The sequence below is a fragment of the Podarcis muralis genome, chromosome 2 (assembly GCF_964188315.1).
Source record: "Podarcis muralis chromosome 2, rPodMur119.hap1.1, whole genome shotgun sequence".
Classification (NCBI taxonomy): Eukaryota; Metazoa; Chordata; class Lepidosauria; order Squamata; family Lacertidae; genus Podarcis; species Podarcis muralis.
In genome coordinates this window covers 103517255-103534776 of record NC_135656.1, presented here as the reverse complement: position 1 = coordinate 103534776, position 17522 = coordinate 103517255, and the positions used below count along the sequence as shown (strand labels likewise).

The 17522-nt window shown below is 44.2% G+C and overlaps 2 protein-coding genes across 12 annotated transcripts in view; both read left to right on the top strand.

Moving 5' to 3' along the window:
* Nucleotides 1–1235: 1235 nt before the first annotated feature.
* Nucleotides 1236–6146, top strand: LOC114591892 (ribonuclease P protein subunit p14). 7 transcript variants are annotated; one of them, XM_028719605.2, is made up of 6 exons: nt 1236–1321; nt 1799–1906; nt 2024–2108; nt 2440–2516; nt 3729–3807; nt 5086–5294. In XM_028719605.2, exons 2-6 carry the CDS (start codon nt 1815–1817, stop codon nt 5140–5142), a joined length of 390 nt encoding a protein of 129 aa, XP_028575438.2. In that variant the 5' UTR covers nt 1236–1321; nt 1799–1814; the 3' UTR covers nt 5143–5294. The 7 variants fall into 7 exon arrangements, with proteins under 7 accessions (XP_028575438.2, XP_028575439.2, XP_028575440.2 ...); XM_028719606.2 differs by having other exon boundaries at nt 1242–1321; nt 1802–1906; XM_028719607.2 differs by having other exon boundaries at nt 1314–1405.
* A 7868-nt stretch (nt 6147–14014) lies between these two features.
* The window catches only part of PXK (PX domain containing serine/threonine kinase like), a 53271-nt gene continuing 49763 nt past the window's right edge, over nt 14015–17522 (top strand). For 3 of the 5 annotated variants that reach the window (XM_028719601.2, XM_028719599.2, XM_077925111.1), the window contains exon 1: nt 14016–14303. In XM_028719601.2, coding sequence (XP_028575434.1) covers nt 14202–14303 — 102 coding nt within the window. In that variant the 5' untranslated portion in view covers nt 14016–14201. Of the gene's footprint in view, nt 14304–17522 lie in introns of all 5 variants that reach the window. The other 2 variants (XM_077925112.1, XM_028719600.2) reach the window with 2 other exon arrangements.

Below are 17522 nucleotides of genomic sequence, written 5' to 3'. Positions count from 1 at the left end.
GAAAGAACAGCTTATGCCATAATGAATGTGTTAGTCTTTTTAGGCGCCACAAGACTGTGTTCCATTCTTATGTAGCAAACTACAATTCCTTTCATCGGTCTACTGGCGGCCTCTTGTGGCATCTCTTTCAGATGTTCTCCTCTCTCTACTTTTCTTCACTTTGGGTGCTTCCAATCTGCCAGCATACTGAGCCTTCATCCCAAGTTGCGTGGAGGCTGCTGTTACTGACATTATTTTTTGTATCTTTATTTTTATGTGGAAATTGTTGTTTGGTTATGTAGTTTTTGATGCGTTTTATATATTTTTTTTTATGACAACTTTGCAATGTTTGTAATTATGTAAATCTTTTCATGTTTAGGGGTATGCGTACCCCTGCGTCTCCCCAGGAAAAAAAGCACTGAGTAATAGTACCCACAACAACCCTGTGAGGTAGACTGGGCTGAGAGGCAAGTGACTGGCGCAAGACCACCCATCCAAGCTTCATGCCCAAGTAGAGAATTTTGCAAAGGGACTGATTTTTAAAAATGATGTTTTTTCCCCTCCACCCATGTAGACATGGGGAAGTAACAGACTCAGCAGGGGGGGGGGGGACCACAACAAAAGGCATTGGTGTAATTCACGGGAGGGCTCCCGAAAAACGCTGCACGCTTACTCGGGAGTAAGCCTCACTGAGCACAATGGTGCCTGCTTGGGACTAAGAATGGCAGCAAAGCGAGGCATCCTGTGCCCATTTGCTTTGACTGTAAGCATTCCCTGGATTAAAAGCAAAAGCGGCACGGGGTGGAAAAAAGACCCCGCGACCCATTTTGCTCTCGGTCCCCACAGCAAGGCAAGCGCTGCTCGCTGCCCGTCCCCCTTCCCCAGCTCTCAGCCTCCGCGATAGCGCAGCAGCGCTTTACAAAACAGCCTCATTCGAACGCCCTTTGACGCAGGCGCGCTAGGTCCAGTAACTTAAGGGAGACACCCCCCGCCTCCGAATTATGGAGTTTTTGATCCTATTGGCTACCAAGCGTTCCAAACCGCCCCGCCCACTCTGATTATTCCCCCGCCCTCTCTTCTCCCGAGTGCTCCTTTACGTCTCTTCCATGATCGATCAGCCCATTGGGCCGCCGGCCTACGCGCGGGGCGGAGCTCCTGACGACTTCGCGCATCCGCCATTGGCCAGAACGGAAGATACGGGGCTCCGTCATTGGCTGGCGGAAGTTCTGTCCGGTTGTCCCCCCCCCCCCCACAACCCCGTGCATCGTTCAGTGTGTTGTTCCGAGAAGAAAGGCACGTGCGGGAGGCATGTGGCGCCTGGTTCGCTGCAGGATAGTTGTAGGTAGGTTTCCCCGTCGCAGGGCTCCGTCGAAGAAACTCTCGTGGCAGCCTTGGCCGGATCCTGTGCGTATCCGATGCATATTTCGTAGGTTGACTTCAATGCTGGCTCCACTTATCTTACGGGAAAATTCATTCATTCATTCATTTTTATTGAATTTATATACCGGGCGGATTTAGGTTTGGTGAGGCCCTAAGCTACTGAAGGTAATGGGGCCCTTTATATGTCCAGCTGTCCTTCGTTAACAACAAATTGTCGCTGTTTTTTGTGTTGAATATATGCTTTATGGTAATTTATGGACCTCCTAGGTATCTAAAGCCATTTTATGTATTTTATCAAAGTAATTGTTGAACCGAAATACAATTAAGAAGTATATTAATAGTGAATTTTGGGGTGGGGGGGCCAAGAGAGTGGGGCCCTAATTTGTGGAATTTCCAGTGTAGGACTTGATGTGCATTAAGTGTCTATTTCTTCTTTTAGAAGTCGGCTTACCGAAATGACTGAATTTGGAGAGGGCAACAAGCCAGCTTCCTATAAAAGAATAGTTCTCAAGAATGCTTCTGAATACCACTATCTAAAGATCCATTTGTAAGTTCATGCCTTTTTTTCCTTTTGCCCCTTCACCTTGGAAGGATTTTGTGCGGCGTATTCTTTTGTTGGTCAATAGGATTTGCTAATAAGACTTATTGCTAACTTACATTTCAGGGAGTTTCAGGAAGCTGACTTTAGCCTAAATGCTGTTGAATTCAAACAACTTATCATCTCTGCTCTGAAACGGCTGCATGGTGAGGTATGTTTGTTGTTTATGTTGACGGTCATTATTCGGAGATGGCAGTTTCCAAATTATCTATATGTAAATATCCCCTTGTTTATTTGGATCCGCTGCATAGAGGAAAGATGGCTTCTGAAGGAGTACAACTATGCACTGTTTGTCTTTATGCTTTTAAAACGAGGTGAAAATAGGCAGCTGTTTCTCCCAACTTTAAAGGGTGAAACATTGCAGTCATAACAAGAGAAGACTATGAAGAGAGTAAGCGATATAAAATATGAATATTCAGCAACTTCATTTTGCAAAGTCTCTTTCTGCTTCTTAGTAACAACGTAATATCTTTTCTTTTTAGGTTGGTGCCGCTTTGCTTGTCGATGTGCTGACATATGAGGAAGAAACATTGTCTGCAGTACTCAGAGTACCTAATGTGTAAGGAACTCTGAATATACATCTTTAGCAAGTGCTATTGGGTGAAAACAAGGCTCTCTAAAATGAAGGAGATGCTCTTGTATGTTTAAAGAAGATGTCACAAGCTTGGTTGGTACTGTACAGGCAACTCCTCATTTACGCAGGGGTTGCGTTCTGAGGAACTGCGCACGTCAGCAGGACATGCAGAAGCCCGTCCCTCTCACCCTCTTCTGGTGCTGAAAATGGTGCTTGCTTCCATGGTTCTGCTTGTGCCAATCATGCACAAATGGGGAGTTGCCTGTATGTAGCATTGTTGTTGCTTGGGTGTAGGAGTGTTACTTAATGGTGGTGGTGTAATTTCCTCGTTGTTTCTGCAAGGTCAGGGTTGAAAAAATACTTCCAATTTCAAGATGCCAGTATAGTGGTACCTTGGTTCTCAAACACTTTGGTACGGAAACAACTTGGAACCCAAACACTGCAAAACCAGAAGCAAGTGTTCCGGTTTGCAAACCTTTTTCGGAAGCCGAACGTGCTCCGTTTTCAGTGTTATGCTTCCGATTTGAGTGCCACGCTTCCATTTTGTGTGTCACGCTGAGGTCTGTCTGTTTTTGCAGCTCTTTTTGATTTGTTTTTGTGACTGTGGAACCCAGTTCAGCTATTGATTGATTGATTGCTTGATTGATTGTGTGACTGCAGTACATTGTTTATTGCTTTCATTTTATGGATCAATGGTCTCATTAGATAGTAAAAATCATGTTGAATTGCTGTTTTAGGAGTTGTTTTTAAAAGTTTGGAACGGATTAATCCATTTTGCATTACTTTCTATGGGAAAGCTCGCTTTGGTTTTGGAATGCTTTGGTTTTGGAACGGACTTCCAGAATGGATTAAGTTTGTAAACCAAGGTACCACTGTATGAAGTAGCAGCACCAGGCCTACACAATGTTAACCAAAAAACTTGATTTGAGTTACTTGGCAATAGTCAAATTGGTTTCTGGCAACCACATACCAATCCTTTGCAAGGTGTTCTCTGCATTCTCCTAAAAAAGAGGAAGTTTTCGTTAAATTTGTGTGTGGAAAGATGTGCTTAAAAATTCCAACAACACATAACTGTGGATCTTGCCTCTCAGTGAATGAGGCTGAAATCTTAATATTTGTCCTTAGCCTTTTCTGTCATGTTGTTTTGGCACTTGTTTTATGTGAACAAGAATGTCTCTAATTCTGTCGTTTGAACAGTGGCCTTGCAAAGCTGTGGAGTGCTCTGACGCTGTTTGGTTCATATCAGAACAGAAAGTGTGCTTTTAGGGTGATACAGGTAAGAGTTAAGATGCAAGCAATCTGATCCCAGGTTATAAAGCTGCCTAACAGAATTTTTTTCAGGATTTACATTTACAAGCTGTACGCCGGCTCACTCGGCCAATAAAGCGAGATGAGCGCCGCAACCCCAGAGTCGGCCACGACTGGACCTAATGGTCAGGGGTCCCTTTACCTATGTCCCTTTGAGTGCAATGGTGGTTACTCCCAGATGGATAAAAAATTGCTGCCAAAAGATGTTATGTGATAACCAGTCACAGAAGTCTTATTTCAGTAATGGTTTGTAGTACACACATAGCAAATTGTAGTTAATTGGTCTTATTTTCTGAATTTCTCTTGAAAAACCAAAAGTAGCTTACAATGAATACCTCAAGTAAGGAATTTGAAACCCATATGGGTTGCTTTTTCATAGCGAAGAGATAAAAATTCATTTTAAGTCCCACACCTGCTTTGATTTTCCTCTGTGGTTAATAGTCCCAGCTAACTAAAGCACAGCTTTCTAGATGGATGGAGTAATCGATGAGGTATTTGGATCATTGGTTAATACTAATCGATCAGAATTCTCTTTCACACTACTTGGCTAGCCACACTTCAGTCTCCTCATTATAACTGGCTGATCAAAGTTTATGCCTTAATTCCATTGTTTATCAAATATTCTTGGTTGTTGCCCTGGAGCTTCCAGATTGTGGAAATCTATGTACCGTACTGTGGTACAGTATTCATGTTGGTAAAAGACCAATTCTTTTCAATATGGGATTGTTTAGAAAAGTAAGCTATTCTGTGTGTTCTGAGAAAGTGACTTTTCCCCATCATATATTTTTAGTCCTTGCAGGTGCCTAGTGCTGAAAGGTGGAATAGAAATTTAAATAACAAATGCGTAAAAAAAACCCTTGTCAAACTTGCTTAGAAGCAGCTCACTCTGAATGTTCACTTCTGTGGCTACTGATTTGCTGATATATCATGTTGTGGTTTTATTTTTGTAAGAACACTCCCCATTGTCCTTGGCCCTCTTCTGAATACCAAATAATTATATAGGCTGTCATCAGCATGTGAAAGTGATTCTTGGTGGCTACAGAACTGAGTGTTCCTGCCCTCCCATGGTCATTGAAATGCCCACTTCCCCCTCACCTCCTAGGCTTATATTTTATTAAATCTGGTTTCCAAGAAGATTAATCAACTTCCATTCTGTTGGCACAAGTTACTCACATTTTGTTTTCTGCAGGAAGAATTTTCCTGTTCTTGTTTTGAAATTCATGTTCCTGTTTCTTCCCCTTCCTAGACTTCTCCGTTTCTTCTTGCGTTAGCTGGGAACAGCAGAGAACTGGTGCTGGATTAAATAAACCGAAAAGGCAACTTGACTCGAGCTTGTGAAAAGCCAGAGCTGTCTTAAGATGCAGGTAGCGTGGCTGAAATGCAGATTTCTATGTGCGAGACTCCAGCGAACTTTCCCAGCATGGCCAGATGTTGCCATTCCACTTGCTCAAGCCTCTGTTCATCATTTGCACATACAAGTCGGAGACAAGGCGGAATTAACCAAGACATTTACGCAGGAGGATGTTGTTACCTTTTCGAAGTTAACGGGAGACACAAACCCATTGCATCTGGATGAAGACTATGCAGAGAGCTCAAGATTTGGCAGGAGAGTTGTCCACGGTGTTCTGATCAATGGGCTCATCTCTGCTGTTCTGGGCACTAAGATGCCTGGGCATGGCTGCGTTTTTCTTTCTCAGGAAATTCATTTCCCATCCCCGTTATATGTTGGAGAAGAGGTCTTAGCTGCAGCGGAAGTGAAGAAACTGAAGAGATGTCTTGCTTATATTTCCGTCTCCTGTACTGTTGTAGAAAGTGGCAAAACAGTGATGGAAGGCACTGTTAAAGTCATGGTGCCAGAGGATCAGAAATCTCAGATCTGACCCCAAGTTGCAGTATATTATTGTAGCTGAGGCCATGAATAGTTTGCGTGGACATACATTTAAATACTTTTCAAGACAATGCCAACTGCCTACATTAATGCAACTGCTTAATGATACACAGAGTACATCTTATACTTATCTATATCTGTAATTGTTGGTGTTTTGTTTTATGGCTCAGAACAGAGAGCTAAATGCAGATTTCCTGCACCAGTGCATCATTCTCACCTACATTTCCGTGGTTTGTGACCATGGCTGGTTTGGATTCCTTTGGACCGTTTGTTGTTCAAAATGGGCTTTTCCTGGTAATGGGTTCATAAACTTTAATAAAGCACAGATCCCATTAGAAAAAAAATTCATTCTCTTGTATTCCAATGCATAGTTTGGTGGGTTCCTCCCGCCGCCCGCAATAAAAATAATTACTTCTAAATGGTCTGTTGCTACCTATTCCCTTCATGCTCAAAGCAAAATGCAGGATCCCTTTACCCCATATATATTCACTCGACCACTTCACCGAACTGGCACTCCAACAGGTGCTACCTAATACTTGTCCTGCGCTTGTAAGAAATGGTTATTTTAGTACAGGCGGCACCTACTCGTTGGAACTCCCCGCCTGTTGACATTTGACAGGGGCCTTCACTGAGCTCTTTGTGCTGCCTGTTGCTTGTTTTTAGACAAGCCTGTCCACACATGCACAAGTTACAGTGGTGCCTCGCAAGACGAAATTAATTCGTTCCGTGAGTTTTGTCGCCTTGCGATTTTTTTCGTCTTGCGAAGCACGGTGTTGGGAAAGCTTTGGAAAAGCTTCAAAAATCACCAAAGTCTTTAAAAACCTCAAAAAAGGCTACCACACCGCGTTCCATGAGTTGCTCCTCGAAGTCAAGTCGCAACTGTATTAACGGTGTTAAGAAAAAGGAAACAAACTTGCAAGACGTTTCCGTCTTGCGAAGCAAGCCCATAGGGAAAATCGTCTTGCGAAGCAGCTCAAAAAACAAAAAACCCTTTCATCTAGCGGGTTTTTTGTCTTGCGAGGCATTCGTCTTGCGAGGTACCACTGTACATGTGTTTGATTTCTTTTTAACTATAGCTGATTAAATGATTATTTTTTTAAAGATCTGTTTTTCAGAAGTACACGTGCCTTCGTGGGCAACAAGTACTACTGGAATTGCTCTGGCCTACAGAAAAATGGCTGCTGTTGGTTTCCCTGTGGTTCTCTCCAGGGCTTTTTCTCAGCAAGAACTTGCCAGAGCTCAGTTCCAGCACCTCTCCAGTGGGTGCCATTGCTATGATAAGAGAATGAGGGAGACGTTCATAGTAAGTGATGGGAAAGGGGCATAGCCGGGGGGGCGGCAAGTGGCAAGCTGCCCCCCCCAACCAAGTACATAAATAAAAAATAATTAAGTGGCCAATCGTGTCGCAAATAGCTCAGTCCCCCCCCCAATAAATCTTGCCCCCCACAACGTGAATCCTGGCCATGCGCTTGGGAGTGCGGCAAGAGCTTCACTCAAAGCTCTTGCATCAACGAATTCACAGGGCACGAACCTATAGTTGCTTCAAGTGTGGGAAAAGCTTCAGTCAGAGTGGCAACAACCTTACTTCGCATCAAAGATTCATACAGGGCACAAACCTAAGAAAGGGTTGGAGTGTCGAAAGATCTTCAATCATATCAAAGCTCCAGCAGAGAGCAAACCAAAGATTGTGCTCATCGTTAGAATCTGCTTCTTTTTCTTTGTTTCATTTGATTTTTTTTGCTTCACTCCAGTTTGTCATAATAGACGTTTGCTTGTTTTGAGGGCCTTTGTTAGAGTGCTTGAACTTTGCCTGTTGCGTCGTCGTGCCTGGCTGGCTCGAAGGACATCCAATCTCAGTTTGTGATATTTTTTTGTTTTGTTTTATGTATCATAAGTTGCTTTTAGTTACCCTGGTAAAAATATGCAAATCTATTAAAAAATTAAAAAATGCTTAAACCCCCAATTAAACAGATAAAATCAGTAAAACCTATGAAGCATTTTTTTTTTCTTTTAAAAGAAATTGCCTTTTTGTAAAAACAACCACCCCTAAATCATATGACTGGGTGGGCTTGCCAAAACAAGTTTCAGCTGATGTGTAAAACAATAGTGAGTGGTTTCCTTTTTTTAGGGTTTGGCTAGCAATACAGAGCAGGCTCAGTGCCTACATTTTATTTTTTATTTTTTTAAAAATCGCTTGTTTCAAGCCACTTTGGTAAGTTCAAGATGACTCTTGTTACATGCTCCTAGGTTCTCCATATCCTGGAGCTGTCTTATCTTTCTCCTGCATGGCCCTCTGGTCAAAACCAGCACTTGTGTGTGAGTGAGACAACTTGAGTCATTGTCTTGCCTCTTCTTTTCATTTGTGGGAACTCCCCCCCCCCCCTGTGTTGGTAATGAGATCAGACAACCATCCCTTCCCATCCCTGGACCCATAAGAGTTGGGGTCAAGGCAGAGCTGGCTGTTCATAATTTAAATGCTTGTTAATTCCAGGGAGGGTAGAATTTATAAGTTAACACCTTCCTGTAGAAATCAGTTCCCTCCAGAATATTTATGGGTACTTCAGGTTAACTAAACAGGATGAATATAGAGAAGTGCTAGTTTCCTGGACGACTGACCATATCAAATACGGCAAACTAGTTTTGCTGACTTGCCAAAATTTAATTTGTATATTTTAAAACTGACAAGTGGCAATGTTAAGCTGGCCATTATTAACTCAGGTTCCTTAAATGCTTTACCATTATTTCCAAAGCGTAAAGTAATGTGTACTCTTCCTAAGATGTGTGGGTTGCTTTGGGCTTTAGTCATAAAGCTAGGGCATGTGGAAAACATTACGTCCTGAGATGGCAACTTTCACAAAAAGATGTTTTGAGTGGAAAACATTATCTTCCCCTGAAACAATTCCATTCAACACAGTTGTTCTCTTTTTGAAACACTATATGCTTAAAAGTTGTAGAGCTAGCATTCATTAAAATGGTGGCCTTAAATGGTTTGTGTTTCCTCAGCGATGTTTGTAGGATTGTGGCCTGGGGCGAAAGACGGGAATTTAAAACATAAGCTGCCCAGCACGACTGAAAAATCTGCATTCCTAGTTAATTTGGTCAGTATGTCAACTTGGGTTTTAAATGGCTGAAAAACACAACTCCTCGAGGAGAAATTTGTTTCACATGCTGTGGTTCATCCTGTAAGAGGTATTGCTTTTTAGAACAGTTATCTAGGGAGTAACGGAGGGGGGGGTATTCTGTTTGCTAGATTTAATCAAATCTGTGCAATGGTGTGTTGGTGAAGTACAAGGATACATTAAAATTATGCTTCATGGCATTACGGATCACTCCCCAGAGCACCTTTTAAAGATTTTGATCAAAGCTGTGTGGATGTCTACTATGCACACACTTCAAAGTTATTGTGGGACAGGGCTCCTTGCGTCCTGTTCACTTCTGAATAGCCTCTTTCATTTTTGTGCGTAAAAAGGATAATGAATGAAAGAGCGAGAAGGAAAAGACCATGTGGTCTGGCCTGACACAAGCATGTTTCACTTTTCACAGCTGAAAAGACTGTGACCCTTTGTAAAGTAGACTGTTGATTCATCTCAGTAGGGAGCTACCCTCTCAGAGCAGCTTTGGTTAGCCGGAGATTGAGAGAGAAACAAAAATAGTAATAAAATAAAAGGTGCTTCCCACACCTTCCTGCATAAACTTTGTTTAAATAAATAATGTATGGGGTAGAACTTTTGCATCTCGCCCTATTTTTGAGAGGTGTCAACTGCCCTCCGTTGCCTGACTGCAGTAAGAGATGCAAAGCGTCACTCCGCATGACCTAATAAAAGAAAAATGCTAATTGTTAAAATGCCAGCCTGCCACCTCCACAGCCTGAAACTGCTCTTAGGCACATGCTTAATGCTCTTGAGTGCTTGTCACATGGCAGAGTTGGAGGATTGACTGCCTAAGCCAGGCTTCCTCAACCTGGGTCCTCCAGATGTTTTCGGCCTACAACTCCCATGATCCCTAGCTAGCAGGACCAGTGGTCAGGGATGATGGGAATTGTAGTCTCAAAAACACCTGGAGGGCCGAGATTGAGGAAGCCTGGCCTAAGCCATGGGTAGCTAAGGTGTGGTGCCTTCCAGATACTGCTAGATTACAATGCCCATCAGCCCTAGCCAGCGTGATGGGAGTTGTAGTCCACAATCATCTGGAGGGCACCATGTAAGCTACCCCCAATCCAGGGCTATAGCCTGATCTGTGGAGAGTACAGTGGTTACATACGCTTCAGGCTACATACGCTTCAGGTTACAGACTCCCAGAAATAGTGCTTCAGGTTAAGAACTTTGCTTCAGGATGAGAAGAGAAATCGTGCTCCGGCGGCGCAGCAGCAGCAGGAGGCCCCATTAGCTAAAGTGGTGCTTCAGGTTAAGAACAGTTTCAGGTTAAGTACGGACCTCCAGAACGAATTAAGTACTTAACCCGAGGTACCACTGTACTTGGGAGAGGCAGCCCATTTCATGCAAAGGCAACTTGTGTTTGTGGCTTGAGAAAGCAGCAGGCCCCTTTGCCAGGCGGAAGCTACATCACTGGGGTGAGGATAACATTTCACTGGGGGTGGTGGTGATTAAATCCCACTACTGTACTTTTCCTCCAAGGAGCTTCAAGTGGTATACATGGCTGCCCACTGTGCTACCCTCACAACAACCCTGTGAGGTAGGTTAGGTGGAAAGACGGTGAGCGGTTCAAGGTCACCCAATGAGCTTCATGGCTGAGTGGTGATTTGAACCCTTGTCTTGCAGGTCCTAGCCCAACCCTCTAACCCAGGGGTCAGCAAGCTTTTTCAGCAAGGGGCCGGTCCACTGTCCCTCAGACCTTGTGGTGGGCCATACTATATATATATTTTTGGGGGGGATTCCTATGCCCCACAAATAACCCAGAGATGCATTTTAAATAACACATTCTACTCATGTAAAAATACGCTGATTCCCGGACCGTCCACAGGCTGGATTTAGAAGGCGATTGGGCCGGATCCAGCCCCCAGGCCTTAGTTTGCCTACCCATGCTCTAACCGCTATGGTGCACTGGCCGTTAAATAAGCGTTTGTTCTCGAAGCTACCAGCATGAGTTTGACCAAGCTGCGGGAGGCAGTGGAATCCAGGAGTGCCTGGCGTGCTCTGGTCCATGGGGTCACGAAGAGGCGGACACGACTAAACAACTAAACAACAACAACAACAAGAATCATGGTGCTTGTAGCCTCAAGTCTGGCAGACCGCTAGCGCCACTTTAGCTGTGGAACGCATTGTAGTTTTGCTTTTGCTTCCACTGTCTCTCAAGTTTTAGCTCACGGTTTCTGTTTCCTAGAGTTCCTTCAGCTCACTGCTGCCAAGTGCGCCGCCTCTTCAGCTTTGGCTGGGAGCACTGCCCAACATATTAACTGCTCCCAGGGCCTTCCATACCACAAAACAGGTTTGGCAACAGCAGTGAAAGGAAGGGGGGCAAGCAGGGGGAGGGAAAATGGTTCGGGTTTCAGTACATCATTCCTCCCATTGTGTATTAATATGGTTCCTAGGATAGTGATAAGCCCCTTATTTGTTTCTGAGACTATTGGCTGACTTTTTACTCAAGAGTCCCAGGACAGGCAGTGCAAAAAATTAAAATCAGCACTATTTAAAACTAAGTTTGTTATATATTAGCTTATAGTTGATGCAATCAATAGAATTCACTTGTTGTTAAGTCTCCTGCATGTCCATGGTGCATAATAGCAGTGAATTGCACTGGTAAGCAGGGGTTGTCAACATGTTACTGGATTCCAGCTCCCGTCTCAACCAGCATGGCCAGTGTTCAGGGAAGAGAGGAGTTGCGGTTCTACCTAGAGGGCACCATATTGGCTACACTAGAAGTGGAGAGAACTTAACGTAAACAAAAGCATTCAGAAGTTTGATTCAACCCATCTGGGCATGAACAGAGACTATGGTTTCCTGACCCACAATCGTTTGTGAATTAATTACTATTATTATATTTTGTGTTTATATCTGACCTTTTCTTCCAAGCAGCTCAAAGTGGTGTACATGGTTCCTTCTACCCCCACCCTCCACCTCCTCATTTGATCCCCTTGGAGATAGATTAGGCCGTGGGTAGGCAAACCAAGGCCCAGGGGCCGGATCCAGCCCAATCGCCTTCTAAATCCGGCCTGCGGACAGTCCAGAAATCAGCATGTTTTTACATGAGTAGAATGTGTCCTTTTATTTAAAATGCATCTCTGGGTTATTTGTGGGGCATAGGAATTCATTCACCCCCCCATATAGTCTGGCCCTCCACAAGGTCCAAGGGACAGTGGACTGGCCCCCTGCTGAAAAAGCTTGCTGACCCCTAGATTAGGCTGAAAGGCAGTGAGTGGCGATTTGAACCCTGGTCTCTACCCAGCAGTGCTGGGATGATTTTCATCTACCGTTCATTACTGCTGTGGTGAGTGGTCATCATGTTTCATCCTGCATCCACTTAAGCTTTAATTGAGTTGTCCCAGATATATATATGCACATTTCATCATCATTTGACTCGACTCCACAGTTTACAAGTTCTTCCCTCTCTGCAACCATGGGCGTCTTCTTCTTCTTTGGCGATCACTTGTAGCCGAGTAAGATTGTCTTCCATGAACATGGTCTTAACAGTGAGTCTGTAAGTGACTGTGGAGGCCAATTCTGGATCCATATGTCCTTCCACAGTGGGGACATAGGTTTCCGGGTGGGAGTTGATCATGGTGAGGGTTTGCCAAGCGTGCCTTCCTCTTAGAGCGTTTTTCCCTTGCGTCCTGAGTTTGAGTGTCTTCAAAGCCCATGACACCTTTGGTAAAGGTTGTTCTCCAATTGCAGTGCTCGCAGGCCACTGTTTCCCAGTTTCGGTGTTGCCAGTGTTTCCCAGTTGCCATGGGCATACCCACACACTCCCCCCCCCAAAAAAAATGAGGCCGGTACTTCAGCAGATGAAACCCACCAAAGCTTAGGCCATAATAAACTGGCTGATCCCTAATCTGCTGCAGATATTGTCTTTGTAATAGAATCATAGAATTGTAGATTTGCAAGGGACCCCTGAGGGGCCATCTAGTCCACCTCCCTATCCCATGCAGGACTTTCAATGAAAGCATCCCTGGCAGCAGGGCTGGATTTAGGTTTGATGAGGCCCTAAAGCTATTGAAGGTAATAGGGCCCTTTATAAGTCCAGCTGTCCTTTGTCAACAACAAATTGTCACTTTTTTTGTGTTGAATATATGCTATATGGTAATTTATGGACCTAATAGGTACCGTATTTTTTGCTCTATAAGACTCACTTTTTCCCTCCTAAAAAGTAAGGGGAAATGTGTGTGCGTCTTATGGAGTGAATGCAGGCTGCGCAGCTATCCCAGAAGCCAGAACAGCAAGAGGGATTGCTGCTTTCACTGCACAGCGATCCCTCTTGATGTTCTGGCTTCTGAGATTCAGAATATTTTTTTCCTTGTTTTCCTCCTCCAAAAACTAGGTGTGTCTTGTGGTCTGGTGCGTCTTATAGAGCGAAAAATACGGTATCTACAGCCATTTGCAACTAACAAAATATGTATTTTATCAAAGCAATTGTTGAACTGAAATACAACTAAGAAGTATATTAATAGTGAAATACAATTAAGAAGTATATTAATAGTGAAATAATTATTAAGCTCTAGCTTAAAATGATTTTTTATTCATAACAAACAATAATGCAAACACATTGGCATTTGGCAGTAACAAAAGTTCCTTTAGAAACACATTTTTTCCCCCATTTAAATTTTTGGGGGCCCACCAAGAAAGTGGGGCCCTAAGCTATAACTTCTTTAACTTGAGCATTTACTGTTCCCAACCCAAATCCTGCGGAAAGCCATCTAATTCTGATTTTAATTTTATCCTGACTTGTTTTTAAGAGGCGATTTAATTATTGTTTGATTTTATATCCATGTTTATATTTGATGTTAGACGCCCTGAGCCCGGTCTCGGCCGGGATACAAATAAAAGTTTATCATCATCATCATCATTATTATACATAAACCCGCCACTGCCTGGCAGACGGCCATCCAACTGAGAAAGCCTCGGAGTAAGGAGCGCCTTCCAACGAGGGAGGCCGTTTCCACTGTGGTTGGGGGTTGTTTAAAGCGCAGCGAATCCTACAACCGGCGTCGTTGCACCGGATCCGATGCGGTTTCTGGGAAAGGGGTGGGGCTGGCTCCTGGCCACGCTTCTCCCTTTTTCCTCCTCCTCTTCTCGTAACGCTCCAGCCTTTTTTTTTTTTTTTCCCCAGGCCGGAGTTGCTGAGGCCGGGAGCCCTTCGGGCTTTAAGACCCAGAGGAGGCCTCGCTGGCCGGCTGCGCTCGCTCCGGTGTTGACGGCGGAACCACCACCACCAGCAGCGGCGGCGGCGGCAGCAAATCCTCCTCGGGGCTTGGCGGGCGAGGCGCCGCTCTCTCTTCCCCGTCCTCCCCCCTTCAGCTCGGCATGGCCTTCATGGAGAAGCCGGCGGCGGGCAAAGTGCTGCTGGACGACACGGCGCCGCTGACAGCCGTGATCGAGGCCAGCCAGAGCCTCCATTCGCACACGGTATGCGGCTGGGGCAGGAAGAAGGGGGTCGCCGCGGGCGGCGCACAGGCCGGGCTCTCTGGGTGGGTGGGGGGCGTCTGCAGAGCCCGGCCGTGATGGTTGGGGGGGGGCGCTTGGGGCTAAGGGAAAGGGGGCTCGGCGGGTCGTGGGGGTTTGCTGGCTGCAACGTGCCCTGGGGCTAAGTGGTCCTTCGAGGTGGCAAGAGCCTCTCTCCGCCTCCCTTCCTCCCCAGGAAGGATTTTGCACGTCGTTGGCTTGGGAGGGAGATGGGGCAGAAAGTGGAGAATAGGTGGAAAGTAAGTCTTAATTAAAATAATCATCATCATTATTATTATTATTTGCACCCCGCCCATCCGACTGGGTTGCCCCCAGCCACTCTACTGCTACTTCTTCTGCAGCTGCTGTTATTAGTGCTAAGGGTCAGCCTTGGGGTCTGTTGTCACTGCTAGGGTTGCTGATTTTTTTTGGGGGGGGGGTTAATTTTTATTCGTTTGTTTCACTTTGTATTGTGCCTAAAACCGAGGGAACAGTTGCAACGGCAGAGGGAAATGGAAAAGATGGGGAAACTATAGAACAGGCACGTAGGATGAGTACACGGGTTAAAATAACAAAGTCCAAGGTTTTTGAGTACAGTGGTGCATGGGTTAAATTACAGGCATCCCCAAACTCGGCCCTCCAGATGTTTTGGGACTACAGCTCCCATCATCCCTAGCTAACAGGACCAGTGGTCAGGGATGATGGGAATTGTAGTCCCAAATCACCTGGAGGGCCGAGTTTGGGGGTGCCTGGGTTAAAACAAGCAAGGAAAGGCCTTGGGTGTTGATCAGACTTGGGAGACACAGTGTAGGGCTTAGGAGTTACAGTGGCTGGAGGAGAACTGGGGAGACTTGGGTTCGAGTCTCAACTCTGCCACGAACATCATTGGACGAGGCTGAAGGAGGACTGTCCCAAACTTATCTCTCTGGTTTTTTGTTGTTTTTGGTGAAGATAAAATGGGAAGCAAGGACACGCCATGTACACTGGCTGATTTGAGTTTTTGGGATAGAAGAATAGTCGGGTGAAATGTTACGGAAAAATACAACTCCAGAGAGTGTGAAGTGTGAATAGTTGGCAGCGCCCCTGAGTAGGTGCAGAGTGTATTTTTTCTGACTGCAGAGTAATGGAGAGTGTCATTGCAGTGTTGTCAATTGGAGGGAAGAGTTTTTCAGGTAAGAGGGTGTTTTGTTTCAAAGTGGATTTCAGCTGTGACCAGAAAATGGAGTACTGTATTGCTGTGAGATGCTCTGTCTAGGTGCGGAGTTAGTGTGAATGTTTTTCTTTTAATTTTCATTTCATCCTTAATGAACGCTGCTGTACTCAAGGCAGTTTGTAAACCGAGAGAAATGACAAAACATAGAGCAAAAACCACACTGCCGTCCTATAGCAGTTCAGAACCACATGTCAACATTCGAGAGTCCCATTTTGCTTGTAGTGTTATAAAATAATGACAAAGTTAAAAATAAAGCTAAACCAGTCTTGCCAGTTATAAGTAATTAATAATAATAATAATAATAATAATAATAATCAACTAAGAGGATACCTACTGCACAATACAATATGTAAAATGCCAGGTATTGCCATGGTGGGATAGATTGGAAGGTGGTGTTAGTGCATGATGGGGAACAGAGGTTATTTAGATTGGTGTGAGGTGCTCCTTGGGTTTTGCATTGAAAGAAAACACTTCCATCCAACTTGAAACCATTCATCCAGACTGCCTCTGGGAAGGTCTCAGCAGGATATGAAGGCAGTAGCAGTCACCATTTGTTTGCCCCTGGCATTCACAGGTATAATGCCTATGTTTATCGAGTGTAAAGGGCAAAAACAACATTAAAAGCCCAACCCTGCTTTATGTTGTGATCCATTACAGCCTAGATACTGACAAGTTGCTTCCTGGAAATAAAACTGATCAGAGAGCATAGTCAGATGAAGTGCATCATGCTGTGATATGCTTAGATTAGCCAATGTGGTAATTGTAGCTTATAGATGGTTTTTTTTTATCATACTAAGAAATCATATAAATGCATGTTTCTTTGCCTTCATTTGACTATGATCTCTGATCAGTTTTATTTCCAGGAAACAACTGTTGGTCACTTGCAGTGGGGCTAAGAGCAGGCAGCTTATTATCAAGAGTGATTTACTACATGGAACATACTTTGTTTTAAGTTGTTTGAATGTCTGTGGGTTGCTGCTGCTTTGTGATCGCCCTTCATTAAACTGATTGCATGATAATACGCAAGAATGATTGTTCGGTGATGGATTATTTTTCTGAATGGGCCCTTTTACAGGGCAGGTGACACAATTATTCTTCACTCCGTGTGTGTGTGTGCACATGGTGCAATGTGAGAAAAGAGTTTTCAGTTTGGGTTTTGAGAGAAGATAAAACTGTGGATTGGATTACTGGTAAATCACCTTTGAGGTTCAGTGCTCTCTTTGGAAATCTAATTCAGGATCAACAGTTGTGCTGCCTACTTTAGGAGCCTATTTGGTTCCCCATTGCTCTGCCTGTGTAGTTTTAAATAAAGCATATTTGCAGCAGAGTTCTCTAGTTATGGAAATATGGAACACTTTCTAAGTGTGTAATAAGAGAAATTGTTATATGGTGAGAGCTGAGAACTGTTGACTAGAAGGGGAACCATGGCCTTGAATAGAGATTTGGGACTAAGCAGGACTCATATTGGAATAAACTTGCTTTAGCCCTGGACCTGTTTAATGTTTATTTGCCAAAACTGCTCCGCAGCAGCTTCTGGTATTGATCGTTGCTATGACCTGACAATCCTTCATGGTCATGTAACACAAAGCTAGGTTTACAACTAAGACATGAACAGTGTAAGGAAATCAGAAACTTACCTGCACTAACCATCATCTCCTCCCTCCTCCAAACACAGTTTTAAGAAGACTTTGCTAACTATTTACAAGCCTGTAGTAGTAGTAGGGTCCCATAAATAACTGGGAAGTAACAATTGCCTCAAAACTAGGAAGGTATTTTTATACTGGAAAAGAATCTACTATGTTTTTCTTTTCAGGCTGTGAGTTCTCCTTAAATGACAAGCACAAATATCATGTGTGGGCAAGTATATGAATGAAAATGTCTGAGGCCTGGTCCCTTTGTGGCCTTAAGTCACATGGCTCACATATCTTAACTATCCTGCACAACATTTTCTCGACAAACCAGATTTTATA

Bases quoted from the DNA above. Each gene is read 5' to 3' on its own strand.
- LOC114591892 (XM_077925113.1), top strand. From the start codon at position 5,198: ATGCAGGTAGCGTGGCTGAAATGCAGATTTCTATGTGCGAGACTCCAG.